Genomic DNA, 19305 nt, shown 5'->3' on the forward strand with positions numbered 1-19305 from the left:
AGGGTTGGGAATATTTTCTCCTCTTGCACGGCTGACTTATTTCTTTCGTGACTGTACTGTAACCAGTTCCCAGATGTCTTCCTTACATTTTCATAATCTTGACACACCCTTGCAACTCTGGTATATGAGAACTCCAGTTGATTCATAATCTCTGAAATGGAGTGCCCCCTTTCGTCAAGCACCAACAATCTGCCATCAGTCAAACACGTCTGAGTCCTATGTTTTTCCCATTCCTCTTGTAACGACTACTACGCCTTGCAGCCACAAATCCTAACTATTTACTCATCCAATACAAATGTGTGAGCAACGTGTATGTGGGTGTGGCAATGCAAAAACTTCAAACAGTCAGGTGTGCCTAATTCGGTGGCACGTCAAGTGTATAGTAGATAAAGCCACAATCAATATGCCACAGTTATCTTGCAGTATACTCTGAAGCTCTTACCCTTGAGGAAGTGCAATGTTGTCAAACGTATTTTACGATGGAAAATATATATTATTTTCAGTGTATTTGACAAGGCAAGTATATATTACATTCTCGTGCGGGGCCCAATTGTGAGCAATCAGTTCAATTGGCTTAAAGGCTATTTGCTAAGCTCACCCCAATTTGGAATTTTAGTGAACAACTTAAAGACAACAAATTTTTAAAATATGGAAAATGAGCCAGGGAGTATCTACAAGATGCTATTAAATAACCGTTTCCCAACATTCTTTGTGAACCAGTACAGTTTATGACGTCGTAATTGTTGAGCACCCAAATTTTTAAACTACTCGGGAAGTCTTGAAAGCAATTATTAGTTCATATTATATCGGACTCACTTTCTATATTTTCATGTTCTTCATTGTCTCTAAGTTACCCACTACACATAAAAAAAAAAAAAAAAAAAAAGTGGAGATGGGTTTAGGCAAGAGCTTTAAGGTCGGCCCTACATCAAATCATAACACAAGGACAGCTCAATTGAGAACTTCCTAAAATTAAGTCACAATGTTGGGCATTGTAGTTACAATGGTGGAATTAGTGCACTTCATGAAAGTGTTTTCTAGTAGAAGTAAGAATTTTAAGAGGTTTTTTAAAACAAAAAATAATTCCATACACACTGCAAACTCATTCAGGACCTGATATGTTTGTTGAAGATGATACACAATCCTGATCAGTAGTAGGAAAGGTTGTAGTATTTTATAGTCTGTTATTCTATTATATCATACACATATGGCTAGACAATAACATTTAAATGGCAAGATTAAGCTCAGTAGCAAAGCGTGTAGTATGTAAATTGTTAGTAAGTACATCTGAGCACACAAACATTACAGTTAATGACTTTTATCAATGTCAAAGTTTCATCAAGATTTCTAAAACTGAATATGATATAGGATCAATTATGAAAAATTGTTCCTGCAGTCATGAACCTTTACATATTTATTACAATCTAGATGTAAGAGCGTTTCCCTTGATGACCTGCAATATCTTGAAAAGTTCAGTGAATATTGCTCAAAGACCATGGGGGGGGGGGGGGACCCCTCCAAATTGTGCGTAGTATAACACAAATTACTATGTTCGCTCAGATCAATAAGCCGATTACCTCGAGAACAGTTGTTTCTCTGTAACGTCCAACTTTTGAAAAGCAACTTTTGCACTTCATTTAAAAAAAAAAAAAAAAATCCATCCGGACTTCATTTCTGTCACTGTGCAATATGAAGAAAGTATAAAGGCATCGATTAGGATTCAAAACTTTCGAGAACTGCATCCAAATTTGTCTCTACCTCCTCCTCAGCCACTATTACGTCGATGGGATACCTAGTTGCATGTTGTATCATACTACGCGAAATATTTCAGTGAACTGGAAACTATTTTAGATTCCTTGAATGCAGAAGATGCAGCCAGCATTGAAACAGCCCAGGAATATCTTGCTGAATACACAAGGAAACATACAGTGAATCCACAATTATGTCAACAAATTACCCAATTTTATAAAACAGCTGGAAGCTCGAAATAATTCCTTACAACATTCACTTCCTCTGACAGACGAAATGGTGTTTTCAGAGACTTGTGGTGTTGCTATAATTGCATTCAAGAAGTTGTCACGTATTACTTACAAAAGTCTTAGTTATCACACACTGTAAATTTCTAGAGCGCTTTCCGGTAAAGAAACTGAAGAGGAATACACTGGAGAACAACTTCTGCCTCACATGCTTCTGTGACATCATGCAACGTGGAAAAAACATCTCTCTTTTCACTGACAGACGTAAGAGCTTCACACATGAAAATCTCAGGATGACCCTTGTAACATCCTCGAATAAAGTAGGATTTCAACTAAATAAATATTTAATGTGATTTTCGTGTATTTGTTTCTGCTTATTTATTTATTTATTTATTTTTCAATTTATCGTGTTCATTTGCAAGCTTATGTTATTGTTTGATTGTGCTTATATAAATCCAGGTCCAAATAATAATAAGAATAGCAATTTTTTCCATTTTATTAATAAATTCTTTTGAAAATTACATAATACTGTAAATTAGATTAACTCCTCCTTTTGTTTAGAGTTTCAAACACAAAATAATAACATTACATACATGTACAACAAAGGAAAATTTAATGAAATGGAATTTTGTTGGAACAATCTGTTCCTGTAAGTACTTCATGTTTAGTGGCATAAAAATACAAACATGACAAATTTATAAGCATTGCTTTAAGCTTTTATAACTATTTTCAAAGACAAAAATTTGAAATGCAAACGAATACTAGTCAATTCCAACTGAAAATAAACTTGAAAACAAGGTTTAAAACTTGTCACCTATAGAGGATAATTTGCCTTTGAAAAATCATTGATAAACGTTCCGATAAAAATAAACTATTTGTAAAATTATTTGTGTATTAAAAAAATGCACGAACTCATTACTGCTTATGATATACTTAACATTGTTCTAAGTTTTTTAAAAAAAAATCTTAGTTCAAATTTATCTCCACACGTCCTGAACAAAATGAAATTGTAATTCAGAGTTCATTATCAATTGGTTTACATTTCTAAATGCAATCATAATTGGACATCACTCTAAAATTAAGTTGAGTACAATTATTTTCACGAAATGAGCTATTTTTATATAATGTTATACCTAGGTACGCACACATACACTGAAGCAACCATTGCTATGGAATTCTGTCATTCACACATGTTCATTCGCTCATTGATACATGCATATAAATATATTTCGGTTGAAAATGGACACAGCCCGATTTTGCACATATTCTAAATAACAAAATTGAACAACATTATTACAAAAATACTAGAATATCTAGTAACAATATAATAAAGAATATTTTAACAATTTTTTTTCAGATACATTTTACTTTACAAAGCATACTTTTCTCAAAATCTATCGCGTCTTCCAAAACCGCCGCCTCCATCTCGTCTACCTCCAAATCCTCTTCGATCGATCCTTTCTCTTTCCTTCTCTGCTTGCTTACGCTCCTGGAATGCTTCGTATCTGTCGGCCATTCTTCTTAGTTCTTCTGGTACTTCCTACAAACAAATAAGAAACTGATTAATATTATTGTCATTCTATTTAGTTTGAAATATTTCATGTTAAGAATTGAAGCCATTTTAATCTGGAAACAACAAAATGTATATCATACATCAAAATCTGTACATAAAGAAACTTGTTCTCGGCGGAAAGCAGTGTCAGAAAAATTTTACATCTCAAAAGTACTCTATGTAATTAATTATCCATTAAGGGAACCTACCCACGCGGAAATAGTAGGCCAAATTCTGAATGTGATCAGTGCAAAATTATATGTAGATTTTGTCAGTGAGGGCGGCAAATTCATGTTCTCAATGTCCTTGTGGAATTTCTAAACACGCTCTATGAACCAATAAAACTCAACATATAATTCCTAATTCAACTTGTCCAGTTTGTACTAGCCACAAATAATTTCACTCATTTTTTTAATAATTATTTTTTAAAATCTAAAATATAACCATTATCTTTGTATCAAGGACGTGCTATCGGTACTAGTATGGGGTGGCTCATAATCACTTAGACCATAATATTATAGGTATTAACGTGAAATTTGGCGAGGATACTCCTTTGTCAGGAAGGAAAAGGATAAGGAAGGATTTTTGGAAATACTTAAACTAAGAGGTGTAAATCTCCACCAAGAATACTGTACTTAACGAATCCCTAGCGTTAGATAGATGAAATTCGGAATTAAAAGTAAAGGAACATGTGTTCCAACGTTCTCGAAAATTCCGCTACAAAGGGGGGAGAAATGAGGGGAATATCAATAATATAGGGATGGCCACATTTTCCGGAAAAACGGAAAATATTTTTTCCGGAAACCGGAAAATTGAAAACGGAAAATTTTCCAGAAAATCGGAAGGCGGAAAATTTTCCGGAAAAACGGAAACAGAAAATTTTCCGGAAAATCTGAAGGCGGAAAATTTTCCGGAAAAACGAAAACGGAAAATTTTCCGGAAGATCGGAAACGGAAAATTTTCCGGAAAATCGGAAGGCGGAAAATTTTCCGGAAAAACGGAAATGTTCACTTGGAATAGTGACATTGGTCGTCTTACATTAAGAACAGTGCCGGTCTGGAGCAATCACGGGCCCTCGGCTAAAGTTGGTTCTGGGCCCCTTGATCGAGAAAATTTTCACAGCGTATCTTTGGCACTTACAACAATGATTAATGGTTTGTTTATGAAAAAAAAAGTTTCTGAAGTATTTTAAATCTATGTTACGATAAATGACAAGGCAAAACATACTTAAGCAATATAACGTAGATATAAATCATGATATAGGTTTCGGCGTCAGTTCAGCATTGTACTATATGATGTAATGAGGCTATGAGTGAAATAAAGATAAATGTGTTGATATGGCAAAATTATGCGAAACCCGTATAATTATAAACCTTTTTTTATTCTATGAGTACTAATGACAAATATTTAACGTGTATTCCAACATTTATATGACCACATATAACTGTAAAAAGACGAAAATATTGATATGCACTAACAAAGTGAAGCTTATTCTAGATTTATATTAATACAAATAGGCAAATTATTGATTACTACTAATAAATGATTACAATATCATAAAGCACATAACTGTAAAATTGAAAATGACTCAGACACACACAGGAATTACAAAGTATCAGGAACATATCAATATATTAATTTTCTTTTCAAAACTTCGCTTGTCACCGCAATTTCATCAATGAATTTATTTTTCTCCAAATTTATAAACAACTCTCTCTCAACATTCAACATCAAAGGAGATAGTAAGTTCGAGTCTGTTTTTTACAATTTTCAATTTCGAAATAACTCGTTCACAAGTCACCTGAGTGGATGGAATGATCATTATATATTTAAACACAGTATATAAATTACTAAATAATCCAGACTATGACGATAGTTAATAGAGAATGAGAAATGCACATGAGAGACATCTGAAACATTTCCTTTTAGTACTACATTGAGTTTGAGACTTTTTTCCTTTTATCTTCAGATTCTTCTTCAGATGTCACACTTTCATCTGAATCACCATCATTATTTGTAATTCTCACAAATTTACACACTTCTTTCTCTTCTGGTTCTTCAGATTTGTCACTAAAATCTGCACTCAAATTACGATACTGGCTTGCAAACTGTTTCAGTTCTAACAACAACTCACTTCTATTCACGTTTGCTAATTGAGAAATAGTTTGCAAGCAATCATCTGGAAAATCTTCTACCTCCATTGCAACTATATCCTCGTACCTTTTTGAGTCTAACCAGAAACAATCAAGCAGTAGAGTCTTGTTGGGTACAAACCGTTCTTCTATACTTTTACCCGCATAATCGAGAATGTTCAAGTATAGTGCTTTGTATTTCTGGTCATATGACAAATTTCTAGCCTTGTCAGAAACTTGTTCACAAGGCATTTTCTTCACCTTGGGAATTCTTTTTTTTTTTCTGGAAAATCACCTTCTATATCAATTTCCCCATTCCTAAAATAAGCTTTGATGTCTTTAACTAGGGATTTACATTTGTCATGCAATCTTTAAAATTTTTTGTCACTTCTTTTTCTTCTAATTTCGTCTAATAATGCATCTACCGACTACCAGGCCTTTGCATAGTCTAAAGACTAGCTTTGGAGAAAGGTGGACTCAGGAGAAGTAACTGAAAACATGTGTAGCATGACTACAGCTAGAAACAAATTTTCGAATTTGCACCACTGTCCTAGAAGGGAACGCACTGTAAATTTTGCTTTGCAATCGAAATTGCCTGTTGACATATCTAACAATACTGACAAAATGTAACGAATATAGAAGATTCAACAAGCTCACCCCACTGTAAACATCCAATAATAGACTAAGCTACCGCTTCAATCTTTTTTCTAGTGATTAAGTGATTGTTTTAAGGAAGTTATACATGCAGAGAACACACACGAAAATATCTTGGAATTAAAAAAAGTGTTTAGTAAACTATTTCACTCGTTTGTGTCGGGAATTAATACAATGTTAATGTTAGAGAATTTTAGGAAAACCTGTGAAAAATACGAAAAGAAAGGAACAATAAATCTATGAAAACTGTCACAAAGGAAAGTGCGGCAACTATAATGTCCGAAGGGAAATAGTATAACAGATAAATACTGCCGTGTCGTGACAAAACGCTGTAACTTTGGCGGAGCAGTTTTGCGAAAAAGAGCCATAAAGTTTTCATCAGAAAATGTGATCTGTATCGTGTATAACCAGTGTATCTTGACCAGTGAAACACGTGGTTACATGTAATGTTACGTGAATGCATGTTGTGTGATTAAATTTGGTGAAAATTGATTGGTTGACCATTATTGTCTAGTTACACTGGTTCTACACGATACAGATCACATTTTCGGATGAAAACTTTACGGCTCATTTTCGCAAAACTTCTCCGCCAAAGTTACAGCGTTTTGTCACGACACGGCAGAATAGTTTTCGGTACTGTATCTAGGTAATGTGGGATACGGACAAAATCTCGCGGCCGAAACATCGCCGCCCAAGACCTCGCGTGGCCAAAACCTCGCCGCCCAAAATCTCGCCGAAAAAAAGGAAGGAAGAGCTTATCCCACTCCCCTCTCTTTTGTTGTGCCGACAAAGTGAAATTATAAAAGACATCCTAGGCTCGAACCTCATCTATGTTGAAAATTTGATTGATATCGGTAGGATGGCTCAAGAGGTATAATGTAACAAACATAGTCATATAATTTTTATATATATAGATTTCCAAAGCATGCATTAGAATTTTTCTTGTCATTATTTTAGTGTATGTGTTATTACTAAATATATACATATAGTAATATATAGAACATTCTACATTTAAGAAATCGTCGTGAAGAGGTTTTATCCTGACATTTTCTTCCCAGGCAACACTACGTCTCGCTTAATTTAGACTAGGCGAGACTCTGTGTCGCGAGGTCATTACAACGAGGTTTTGGTCAGGCGAGATTTTGGGTATGGCGATATTTTGGGGCGCGAGGTTTTGGATGGCGAGGTTTTGGCCCCGCAAGATTTTGGCCCGCGAAGTTTTGGATGGCGAGGTTTTGGCCCCGCGAGATTTTGGCCCACGAAGTTTTGGGCGACGAGGTTTTGGCCAGGCGAGATTTTGTCCCGCGAGGTTTTGGGCGGCGAGGTTTCGGTCCGGCGAGATTTTGAGCCGCGACGTTTTGGGAGGCGAGTTTTCGGCCAGGCCAGATTTTGGTCCGCGAGGTTGTCGCCGCGAGGTTTTGTACCCAAACCAGGTAATGTTATTAGAGAAAATACCGTATGAACTGTGAACTGAAAATTAAAGTTGGATAGGAAAAAATGTCATTACACCCAATTTACTTTATTAATATTTTGGGTGCCCCTACAAGAGTGGCGCCTTAAACTATAGCTTGTTATGTGTAAATATCGTACTGGTTGTTTTTAAACTGGTTTTCAGGCATTACATTAAACTATGTTGTTGTGTTTTAAACTAATCAGTAGTTAATTCTGTGTTTGTATTCTAAACATCTGATAATTAAGTTATTTTTTAAGTTTTAAATATTTATTTTCCTATGTGTCCGGGCCCTCCCAAAGGCTCTCGGGCCCTTTGGGCCCTCGGCGATTGCCGAGCAGCCGACCTAGTCAGACCGGCACTGATTAAGAAATATAACGAAAAATGCTACGCGAAAACAACCTGTAAATGAGGCAATGCTCTTCACCATCTAGTGCTAAAGAAACGCAACTCAAACTTAACATTGGACAGGAGAGAAAAGATCGAGTAAATCAGCGACGAAACATTCCTTCCTCCTACATCTATTTGTACACTTGCTTAATCATGTACTTTTTTTTGTTTGCGTGAGGGCTTGCAGATCATTCGTTTGCACCGGGAAATTCCCATCATGCGTGTGTTTCGGGGAATCCCCGATTATGCGTGTACCTGAGGGCAGAACTCTGGCAGTAGAGCTGGCAGTGTGTTATTAATACAACTGGTATGTTTATATTCCAACCATTTCTTCATTGCTTATCGTGATCACGGTGATCTGTCAAGGTCACAGATCCTGGGGGGCCGGGGGCAGCCCCCTCAAAGTTCATGTGGACCCCGCATTCTATTTATAAATATACAATATTTTGCACAATTTGAATTCAGTTTGTCTTAAAACCCTCATATATACCTTCTGCATCTGAATGGATCCCCAAAGTTACAGAGAAATTGGCGCCCTAGATTGATTCTATAGAATCCACACGCAGTAGTATTGGCGGGAGTACACTACGTATTCCAACTGAGTTCAGGCGTTAGAACATCTGATTAACATTCAGAAGGCCGATGTTCGATTCGAGCACCCTATCGTCCCGATGTTTTTTTTTTTTTTTCTGTAAGTTTATTACTCAGTTACATCCGACCTGTGCCATAGACTTTTTAACCCTAAGATAAATTCAATTCTACTGATGTAATTCAATTTTACACTTTACCCTGGTGTTACCATCTTGCAACTATAAGCGTCACAAATTCCAAATACCGGTACCATTGAGATAAATACCATAGTATGTAGCACTACTTGAAACTAGCGCCAGCTATTCATATAATGATCTATTCCACATAATTCTCTTCGTAACTTTTTCCGCTACTTTCTCTTAAACTGAAGGACGATTCCACCTAGTTATCGATACATCAATTCAGTTCTCAATGCTGACTTATTATCTATGATTCTGTGTGCATTTGAAAGTTTTACTTATTATTAGAGCAACCCAAAAGCATACAAAAGCATAAAAACCATAATAGCCATTTACACATATGGTTTGTACCTTGAACATGGTTGTGGCTGTCTAAGGGTCTAGAAGAAACTAATTTTAAAAGCATAATTTTAGAAAATAAAGCATAAAACATAATTTAAAAGATATAGCACAATTCTTTAAAAAATCTCTAACTTCAAGTTTAAAATATTGTATTAATATTTTTAAGAAACAATATTTACAGTGCAAAATCATTGAGAACATAACAATGCAACAATGAAAAGCTTATTTTTATTTTTGTAAACTTTTTGGTCTAATCTTTTGACGTGGAGAAAAGAATAAAGGACAAAAAGAAGAAAACTTCCACCAACAATGAATAGTACACAAGAACTCCACACTATAAGGTTATGTGTACCTCTTGAAGTTGAGCACTTTCTGTACTTATTGGTGGCATCTTTTACTTTCCCTTTCTGTATATATGCACCTCTAAGGCGCACACAAGTGATTAAAAAAAAACTGACTCGAGTAAAGCCTCTCTTTACAGTGCATTAGGTAGAAAGTTCATTAAATATGAAAGAAACTGGTTGCATAAAATATTAATAAATAGATCAAGATATTTAGAATATTTAATGTATAGTAAATATTATACGTTATACACGATTGATGTAAAACAATGATTGAAATTAATAATAAAGCATAATTTGGAAAAAAATAAAGCATAATGTGGGTTGCTCTACTTATTATTCTACATTCATGTTTTGTTACTAAATTGTGAACTCCTAATGCAATCAAAGTGTTTCTTTTATTATTATTATTATTTCAGAAACGTAGATGATAATCTAGGTGCTGCTACCTCTATATCTCAGATTATCGCTTCACCTGGCGCACGCTCAGATGCATCAAAAGTAACAGAAAGATCCCAGAAAAAATGTTTTACAAAGAAGGGAACATAGTAGTACGTAAGAAACAGAAAAGAATTCTGTCTGATCTCAGAGACCCTAAACCTTGTTCTTCCGCAAGAGCAGAGGTACTTGATAGTAAAATAAGTAATACGGTACCAAAGGATTCTTCTTCCTTTGTCTTTCGTTGAAGCAATTCGGTTTCTTGAATTTATGAATGAAGTAGAACCAAGTTACCACTCACCATCCAGGCAAACTGTAACTCGCCGTATTGAGGCCTTGTTTTCTAAGGAGAAGTGTGGCTGCGGAATCGATTGATTTGACAACAGATAGCTGGGCTTCGCAGGCTACGGAAAGTTATATTACAATCACAACCCACTATATGCTTCCATCTAAGTTCAATAAGTTCAGTCCTTCAAATAATTGAAATAGAAGTGAGGCACACAAGGGTAAACCTAACTCAGCACTTAGCCCATGTTGCAGAGTAGTGGAATATTTTAGATAAAATACATGCAATTGTCTATGACAATCACAAGTGCGGTACGAGAACTTCCGTATGCAAGCATATGTTGTTTTGCTCAGACCCTAAACTCTCTATAATTAAGGGACTTGCAATAGAGAAAATCGAGAAAATGTTAAGTGTTGTTAGTCGGATTGTTTCCCACTTTAAATATAGTACGTTGGCAACGTCAGAACTGGAAAAACAGTAAAGGTTATTAGGATTGGAAGTACATTTCCTTATACAGCAAGTTAAAACTCGGTGGAACAGCATACATGAAATGCTTGAGAGATTGATAGAACAAAGAAGAGCTCTTAACAATGAATTATCAGATAGAAATGTAACAAAGACGTCAGATTGCAAGAAATTTAACCCTTTAAGGATGTCCAAAATTTTAGACTTTCACTCAAACAGCTACTGCTTCCTTACTATTTATAGTAGGATCATGGTTCATACCTCGTTTTTCTCACGATAGAGCACACTTACCAACGGTACCACGTGTCGGTATCATAAATCTTAACCTGAAAATCGAAAAAAAAAAAAAAAACGGAATTTTTCTGAAAAAATCACCCCTTCGTAACACTTGGGCCCCCGGGCCCGTCCTCGGTTTCACGTAGGGATCTAAAAAAATTGATAAATACCCAAAGGTAGGTCTACACATAATCTTTATGCAAGTTTCAATCTGATATCTTGAAAACTAAAGGCGTGAAAAAGTTTTGAAATTTGCCTTAAGAAAAAAGTCACGTCCTTCGCAACACTTGGCGCCGCCAAGTTGACTATCCGGTTCCAAAACGCATCTGCGGTGTTCTTTGGTCCATCCTTGACTTGAAAAATAAATAATAAAAAAAAATCCCGGCTTAAATACCTGTTATAGAACCTAAATAAGCGGTCAAAGACGATAGTACGCCATGGTATATAAATATACCAGAAATCTTTAAAAGGTTAAACTTCCTACAGACTAGGGATGACTACATTTTCAGGGAAAACGGAATATAATTCTTCCGGAAACTGGAAAATTAGAAAGACGGAAAATTTTCCGGAAAAAACGGAAAATTTTCCGGAAAATCGGGACGGAAAATTTTCCGGAAAACGGAAACGGAAAATTTTCCGGAAAATCGGAAGACGGAAAATTTTCCGGAAAAACGGAAAATGTGATTTCCGGAGTTTTTTCTATTTATTCACAAGGTAAATGTAGAGATTCGCTTACGCTGGAGATGTGAAATTTGATTTATAAACTCTTAAATGAAAATAAAGAAATACGTGGTTCAGTGTTTTCGAAAGCTCTGCTTCTAAGAGGAGACAAAGGCCATTTTCTATATTGAAATTTTCCTTTATTTATTCACACAGTGCCAAATGTGGGGATTCGCTAAGTACACTATGTGGAGATGTGAAATTCAATATATAAATTTTGATTAAAAAGTACAGAAAACACAGAGTTTTCGAAAATTCCACTCCTGGAATGGGAAGGGAGCAATATGTACGATTATATGGAACATTGACAATGATTCACTGAAAATTCAGGTCATACTAATATATCTAGAAACGTGAGATTGGACAGAAAACTCCTTTAGTTACAAGAGCAATGAATAGGATTTTTTTAAAGGTAACATCTTAAAATCGGTAAAAACTTAAAAATGTGTCGTCACAAGCTTAGGAATAAGAGCTTACATAATATACAAACTAACTATTGTATACAACTTTTTGGAGCTTTATTCCTCTGCCTTGTAGCGATAGAATTTTAATATTTAACGATGTGACTTTCCTCAAGAGAAGCCACTATAGTATTTATGTACAAGGTGGGCACAAAGTCGCTTTTATCAATATAGTGTCCTTACTTGTTTTGGGGAAAGCGACTTTGTGCCCAGCATGTATATTAGGATGATCCTTATTTTTCGACTTCTGATTTTTGTTTTGAGTCTCACTCCTAAAATGGTTTCATATCAGACCAAACTGGCTCATGAGAAAAATTAACTAAATTGAATAATATTAAATGGCGCCCCAAGCGACTTTTAAGTTTTGAATGGATTTACAGTATACAATATGAAGTAAACTACCTTATATGTTTGAAATACTAGCTGGAGTAACACAGTATTTTGGACAGGATTAATGGAGAGAAAACTGCATATAAGGAGTGTATCGAAAAGTAGTTAGCAACATTGTATATGTCAGGAAAGTAAGGAGAAAGGATAAAAAGTGAAGCAAACTCACATTTTTATTAATAGAGAACCTCTATGTATCTACATGACAAAGAAAATACAACTTACATGTCCCGTCGTACATATGAACGTAGTTTCTGTTTAATTCCAGCCATTAACCGTTGCACAGTCTCGACGGTGCATTTCCTCGATGCTGCAGCCCAGTTTCTCTTGAAGTCCGCCATGTTGCGCACTGGTTTATCATTCTTTCGGAAGTTGCGTTTGACAATTGCCCAATATCTTTCGATTGAACGGAGTTGTGGGCAGTTTGGTGGATTCATGTGTTTCCCTACAAACTCGATGTTCTGTTCATTGAGCCACCGTACTGTCGTCTTAGCATAGTGTGCTGTTGCTAAATCGGGCCAAAACAAGGGGGGATTGCATGCCTTTTATACAATGGCAGCAGTATTATTTTGTAGACATTCCTTTCGGTACACTTCGGCGTTTATGGTGGATTCTGCATAAAAAAAATACCGGAGCGCAAACCACAGGAGCAGATTGCCTGCCATACCAGTACTTTTTCCCCAAATTTTTCCACGTCATCGTTCCTCTGTGCAGCACATACATCCCCAGTGCGTGCAGTATAATATTGGGGTCCCGGAAGTGTTTTTGAGTCCTCTTTTACGTACGTTTCATCGTCCATCAACACACATTGCTCTGGTGACTTTACGATGTTGTCATACAGCTTGCGGGCTCTTGTTTGTGCCGTTTGTCTCTCCTTTGGTGTTTGTTTCGCACGTTTTTGCTTCTTATAGGTCTCCAAATTATGTCTGGCCTTGATACGCTGAATCATTCCTATGGACGTCCTCGCTTTGGTAGCTAAATCCCGCACAGACGTTGATGGATTTTGGTGTATCAACCGCACAACTTCACGGTCGAGTCCAGGGTTTCTGGGATCCTTTTTTCTCCCGGATCTCGGCATATCTTCAAAGCTGTAATGTTCACCGAATTTCTCAATTTCACAGTTGTATGATGAACTCCACACTTTTTTCCTATCTGATTGTATGTTATGCCTTTGACGGTGCACCAATTGTGCAGGATTTCAGACTTCACTTCCCGTTTCACACGCGACATTTCCCATTCAACTCAGAACACAGCAACAAGCACGCAGCTATCCCTTTACAAGACTTCAACTGACCAGGTGCTTGCAGGTTTTGCCGTCTATGCAGCCTCGCAAGTGCAAACCAACACCCCCAAAGTTGCTAACTACTTTTCGATACACTCCTTATTGCTGTATAGTTCATAGCGGCTATTTGGAAGTGAGCCATTGTGGAATCAGGTCAAAATTGTTTACTAGGAAAGGGTCATGCGACATATCATTTTGAATTAGTTTTTCACCATGAACACAAATTTGACGTTATTTCCAACTTATCTCTAACCATCTAACAGTTATCACTTTCAGAATACACGTTTATTAATTTACAATTGTCTTACCAAACTTAGAAGGTACCTTTGCCTCATATTGTATTCTGTAAATTCATTGAAAATTTTAGGTTACTTGAGGCACCATTTAATATTATTCAGTTGAACTAATTTTTCTCATGAGCCAGTTTGGTCTGATACGGAATTAAGGGGTAAGATTCAACAAACGTCGAAAGTCGAAAATCAGGACAACCCTAATATATGGGCTAGAAAATGCGAAAATCTAAGAGATTCACACCACAGTCTCTTATTTATTACTTCAAATAATGCAGACGAAGGTTGTTCTTTTGCGCTTTTTCTCCCTTGCTTCAACTCTCACTCTGTACCTGTCCCATTTTTAACGTGCCTTAGCTCGACTTCCACCTACGGATGAAAGCACATCTTTTCAAGAGAAAGAAGTACGAATGCACTACTATATACAGACACATTGCTTTGTCACATTCTAGAAACTAAAACGAAAATCAATTGCATACTGACTGATTATGTAGAAACGGAAATAAATTAATCACTCAGAAACAGATGTAAAGTACGTTTGAACCTCACCTGGTTCGCTTCCTCCAAGATAGCAATTAATTCTTTTGCTTGTGCCCAATCTTCTCTTGTTACCAACGTAATTGCTTGCCCTGTCTTTCCTGCTCGACCTGTTCGGCCAACACGGTGCACATACTCTTCAATGTTACGAGGGAAATCGAAGTTAAAAATATGCCTAACAAAGAAAAATAAAACTAAATTAGATACACTTGTACACTTTTTCAATTTTCTATTACATACACAGTTTTTCTACTTATTTCCCAATTAAAATCAGTACAAATACCAAACACATTATATATTTATAGGATCCTGCACAAGAAACTGAAGTATTGGAAAATGTGTCGCAATGGATACCCTGGCATCTCATTGACGAATAGAGTCTTATGGATGGAGGTGTGCGTAGAACATCTCAGTTAATACCACATGGACAGATAACGTAGCTTCTTGGAGAAGAACATGACTATTGATGAAACATGGTGCCACAATTTGGAGCCACTGTTACCGGTTGTTTTTATCCCTGAGAACTTTTACTCCGTGGAAATCTTTACCCCCTTGTCGGTTTTTGGTTATTTCAAAGAAAAAGTCAGAAGTCACATTAAAAAATGTTATCACTGAATGTGATCTCTCAGCTCATGTACTCATAATGGGCAAAATAGCTTTATTTCCGAGAATTTGACAGCGGGTAAAATCTTCCTAGAAAATTAATACCCCCTGTCGATTTCTGGATAGTTCAAAGGCAAAGTCAAATGTTACGTTATAGACTGATGTAATTGCATGTTGTCTCTCAGGGGACGCACTCAATTTGATCAATATAATTTTATATCCAAAAATTTGATACACATTTATTTTTGCTGTCTTTACTTTTTACCCGAAAGTGTGATCTATGTCGGCTTCTGGTAGCTTCAAAGAGAAGATCTAGTTTTATGATATTCATTAAAATCATTTACTATTGTCTTTGGAGAAACACTCAGCTAGGGATCTCTTGGTTTTGATCTAAGGATTTGAAGGGGGACATTTGCTAGGAAAATGTTTCTCCCCTATCGATTTCTGTTAATTTGAAAGATAATGTCAAATGTTACAATACTAAATAGTATAATTAAATATTGCTTTCTTGAATACACCCCCACTTTGGCCCCTCCTAATTTCTATATGAGGTATGATTTACTGTCAGCTGTTAGTTACTTTGAAGAGAATGTCAGGTTTTATTATTTTAACTCATTCATGCAGACACTTTTTTTTTTAATACACAAATACATAACATAGGTCTTTTAGGCCCGTATTTGAAATCAATGGGAAATGTGTATTTAATTTTTTGTGTTATCTTTGAGATCAACAGCATAGATTATTGGAGCAGAAGGCCAAATCAATGATTTTAGCTTCTCACCACATACTTATACTTATCAATTTAATGTAAACACATGAAGAAAGCGCAACTTATCAGATTCATATGGCGTTGAGTAACACTTTGCTCTCAAAACAGCAACGTGGAATGGACTCCTTGTGATGATTTCCTTGTATGTGAATGATCTTCTTGTACATTGCATTACTCAGTTCAGAGAGAGAGGATGGAAACGGAATTCTCCGCCAGATTCGTATCTCCGCAACAGATTACATTTATTAAAGTCTGAGCATTGGGCGGGTAAGGAAGGGGTTCAACTTCGTCCCATGTTTCTCAAATCACGCCGAGCAGCTCCAGCAGAATGATCACCCCGGAATAGGACGCAATTGACCAGAAACGATCGTCTGGCTCACCAGATGTACATGGTATCTTGAAATGGCGACATAATCACGAGGACTGACGTGAACCGTAAGCATCAGTACAAGACACAGTGAAATCCACGATATTGTAGCACAGCCTTACAGAGCCACCGACACATTTTACGGTTGAGCAAATATTGCGGATCATAGGTTTCTTTGAGCTCGTGCTTTGAGACATAAATACGATTCGTGCTTTGCATTAAGATGAATGATAACTCATCCGACGATACCACACGTTTCCTGTCATCAGCGGCCCATACTGTGTATTCACGCCACTGTTGGTTCATGCTAAAATGTTTCAGTATCTTACTAATGGTTTCGCCCTTATCCATGTAACTGAAGTCGTGGTGCTTTGTTACTGTTGACACAAGCTGTGGGATGTACCGCTTGAGTTCGTCCAGGTCATGGATCCCACGATGATCCTGAGTAACAATCCGTTTTAATGTTCGGCGATATCTGTCACTGAGGGTTTTCTGACAACTGTTTCTCTTCACTGATGAAGTTTCACCGTGAGTTTGTGTGGTGTCATCACGTTAGACACTGCTCTCGGACACGCTCAACACACTTGCCTCTGACATCACGTTCGTACCACATAACCGAGCATGAAGAATTTGCTCTCTTCGGAAATTAAAGAGGTCACTCATTTTACACTATCACCGTCTAGTTAGTTCACTGCACTGCCATTGTAGTGTTCCTCACGTAGTACGGAATTTGTTCTAACACACCATCACTAACAGCCCGGTGCTGCGTCGCAGCCTGGGCATGAACTTAGTAAAAGCAAAACTACTGCCTTTCGTTTTCAACATATGCTGACATGAATTCAACCCAAGATCCTTTCCCCTTTAAGGAGACCAACAGACACACAGCCAGGAACAGAGGACGGAGGTTCGGGAAATTTAGGAAAATTCGACCATGTTCCTAAATCATTAGCAAAAGTTACCTACGACAAAACAGGGGAGCCTACTCCGTAGTCTACGGGCCTGAAGACTATTTTAACCGTTACGCCAGTCTTGGAATGTACAAATGAAAAGTTGTTCCCCTGGTAATTGTAAAGTTTAGAATAAATATTACATGTGGCATATTGAGAATGTACAAAAGTGAAAATCAGACATTATTCAAAAAACATATTATACCGTACTCATCTGTAGACACTAACACTGATAAATCACAATCACAGCAACTTCGTCTTCTTCTGAGTCACCACATTTCCAAATCAGAATAACGTATAATTAGAATTGTACAAACATGGAAGGAGCACATTTTCGTAACAGTTACTACGCAAAATAAAGGGAAAAAAACCTTAGCGGGTCTTAAAGACCCATGTTATGATATAACGGGGTATAAATGAAAAAATGTCAATAAATCTCTTATTTATGGCAACGTAAGAAATTGCTTCTGTGAGGCTAGTCCTGAACATATTTTAATAGATGTCAGAGACATCTAGCGTCATAATGCAAAATATAAAAGAACCAATGCATTTTCTTTAACATGTCTGGTCTCTCAGACCCATGTCATACATTTGAGGGTTAATATCACTTAATATTATTTTTGACGAAATACACACTGTTTGGGATCTCGTGCTTTCTATCCAGGAACTATGGGAGGGCAAAATTTCCTGTGAAAATATTAGTCTGCCTATTGAATTCTGTTTACCTAAAACTGAATTTCAAACCTTACAATGTTAAATAACAGTGAATTCTGATAACCCATATCGAAGACGCATTTGCTAGCCGTAAATCCACGAAGCAGCTCCAAAATAAGTGTGAAGTTCTGCAAATCTAAACAGGATAAATTTACTACACTATCTTGAAACTTACCTTACATGTCTTGATAATTAACTGAAATCCACAATGATTCTGACTTTCAGGCAATTAAGAACAATATAAATCATTCTTATGCACTCTTTGTAAGATTTAAGATTTTCGACAGTTCGCTATTTTCTACTTATTTGCATTTTAAAATAAATTATTTGTTTGAATTACAAGGGTAATACTTAAATATTATCTATTGATTATGATGTTTCGTTTTACAGTAACATTTCAGAGGTTTTATTAAATTCCGAAATTTCAAAGTATATTAAGAAAGCGTTATTGTTTCTCTCAATTATTTATATATACGTGTCCCAAAAGCAAATTTAATGTCTCGAAAACCTACTGCGGAATTCTCTTACCCTTGAAGCTATACGAGTCAATCTCCTTTCCGTGAGAAACAACAAATTTATCCCACTTTCCTCTTGTACAGAGCGAGTAAACAGAGCAGAGCCTATTTCCTCTTCTTCTGCCCGCCGCAAGGAGGTAAAGAAGGAAGTTTTTCAGTTACAGTAAGAGTGTGATTACAATGTACGTGTGGCCAGGCGTTTAAAGAACTGTGAAGGCAGGCAGACGCTAGAAAAGAAAGAGACAAACCGGAAGACGTTAACAGAGGATAAGAGTAACATAAATCATAGTGACTTATGCTATGGTATCAAATCTCTCGTGGACATCAAACAGGGTTCCAGACTGTAGATTAAAATAGCCAGAATTTGTGCCCGGTCATTCCTCATTTTGATACAAGAGTAAATGTCCATAATTGTTTTATTTTAAAATATTTTTCTTTTGTGTAAATTCAAAAGGCATTGCCTTTATGGCTTGGTATAGAGTTTACTAACCTCGTTTTTACATAGGACAAAATACCTGAGAAATTTTGCATGACGCTCTATGAAAAGTACAATAGAGACTTCTGATTTTGTATTAAATAAGCGTAATTACAAAGTTTATATTTGAGTAATTCTGTCAGAAATCTATTTTCACCAGTACTAC

The 19305-nt window shown here is 36.3% G+C and overlaps 1 protein-coding gene across 2 annotated transcripts in view; it reads right to left on the reverse strand.

Moving 5' to 3' along the window:
• Nucleotides 1-2456: 2456 nt before the first annotated feature.
• LOC145688061 (putative ATP-dependent RNA helicase DDX43) overlaps nucleotides 2457-19305 on the reverse strand; it is a 114585-nt gene continuing 97736 nt past the window's right edge. For both annotated transcript variants that reach the window (XM_081761768.1, XM_081761766.1), the window contains exons 12-13: nucleotides 14762-14924; nucleotides 2457-3516 (exon numbers count right to left, since the gene is read on the reverse strand). In XM_081761768.1, coding sequence (XP_081617894.1) covers nucleotides 3364-3516; nucleotides 14762-14924 — 316 coding nt within the window. In that variant the 3' untranslated portion in view covers nucleotides 2457-3363. The remainder of the gene's footprint in view (nucleotides 3517-14761; nucleotides 14925-19305) is intronic.

This window comes from Thermobia domestica, chromosome 6, assembly GCF_964235325.1.
Source record: "Thermobia domestica chromosome 6, izTheDome1.hap1.1, whole genome shotgun sequence".
In the NCBI taxonomy this organism is placed as follows: Eukaryota; Metazoa; Arthropoda; class Insecta; order Zygentoma; family Lepismatidae; genus Thermobia; species Thermobia domestica.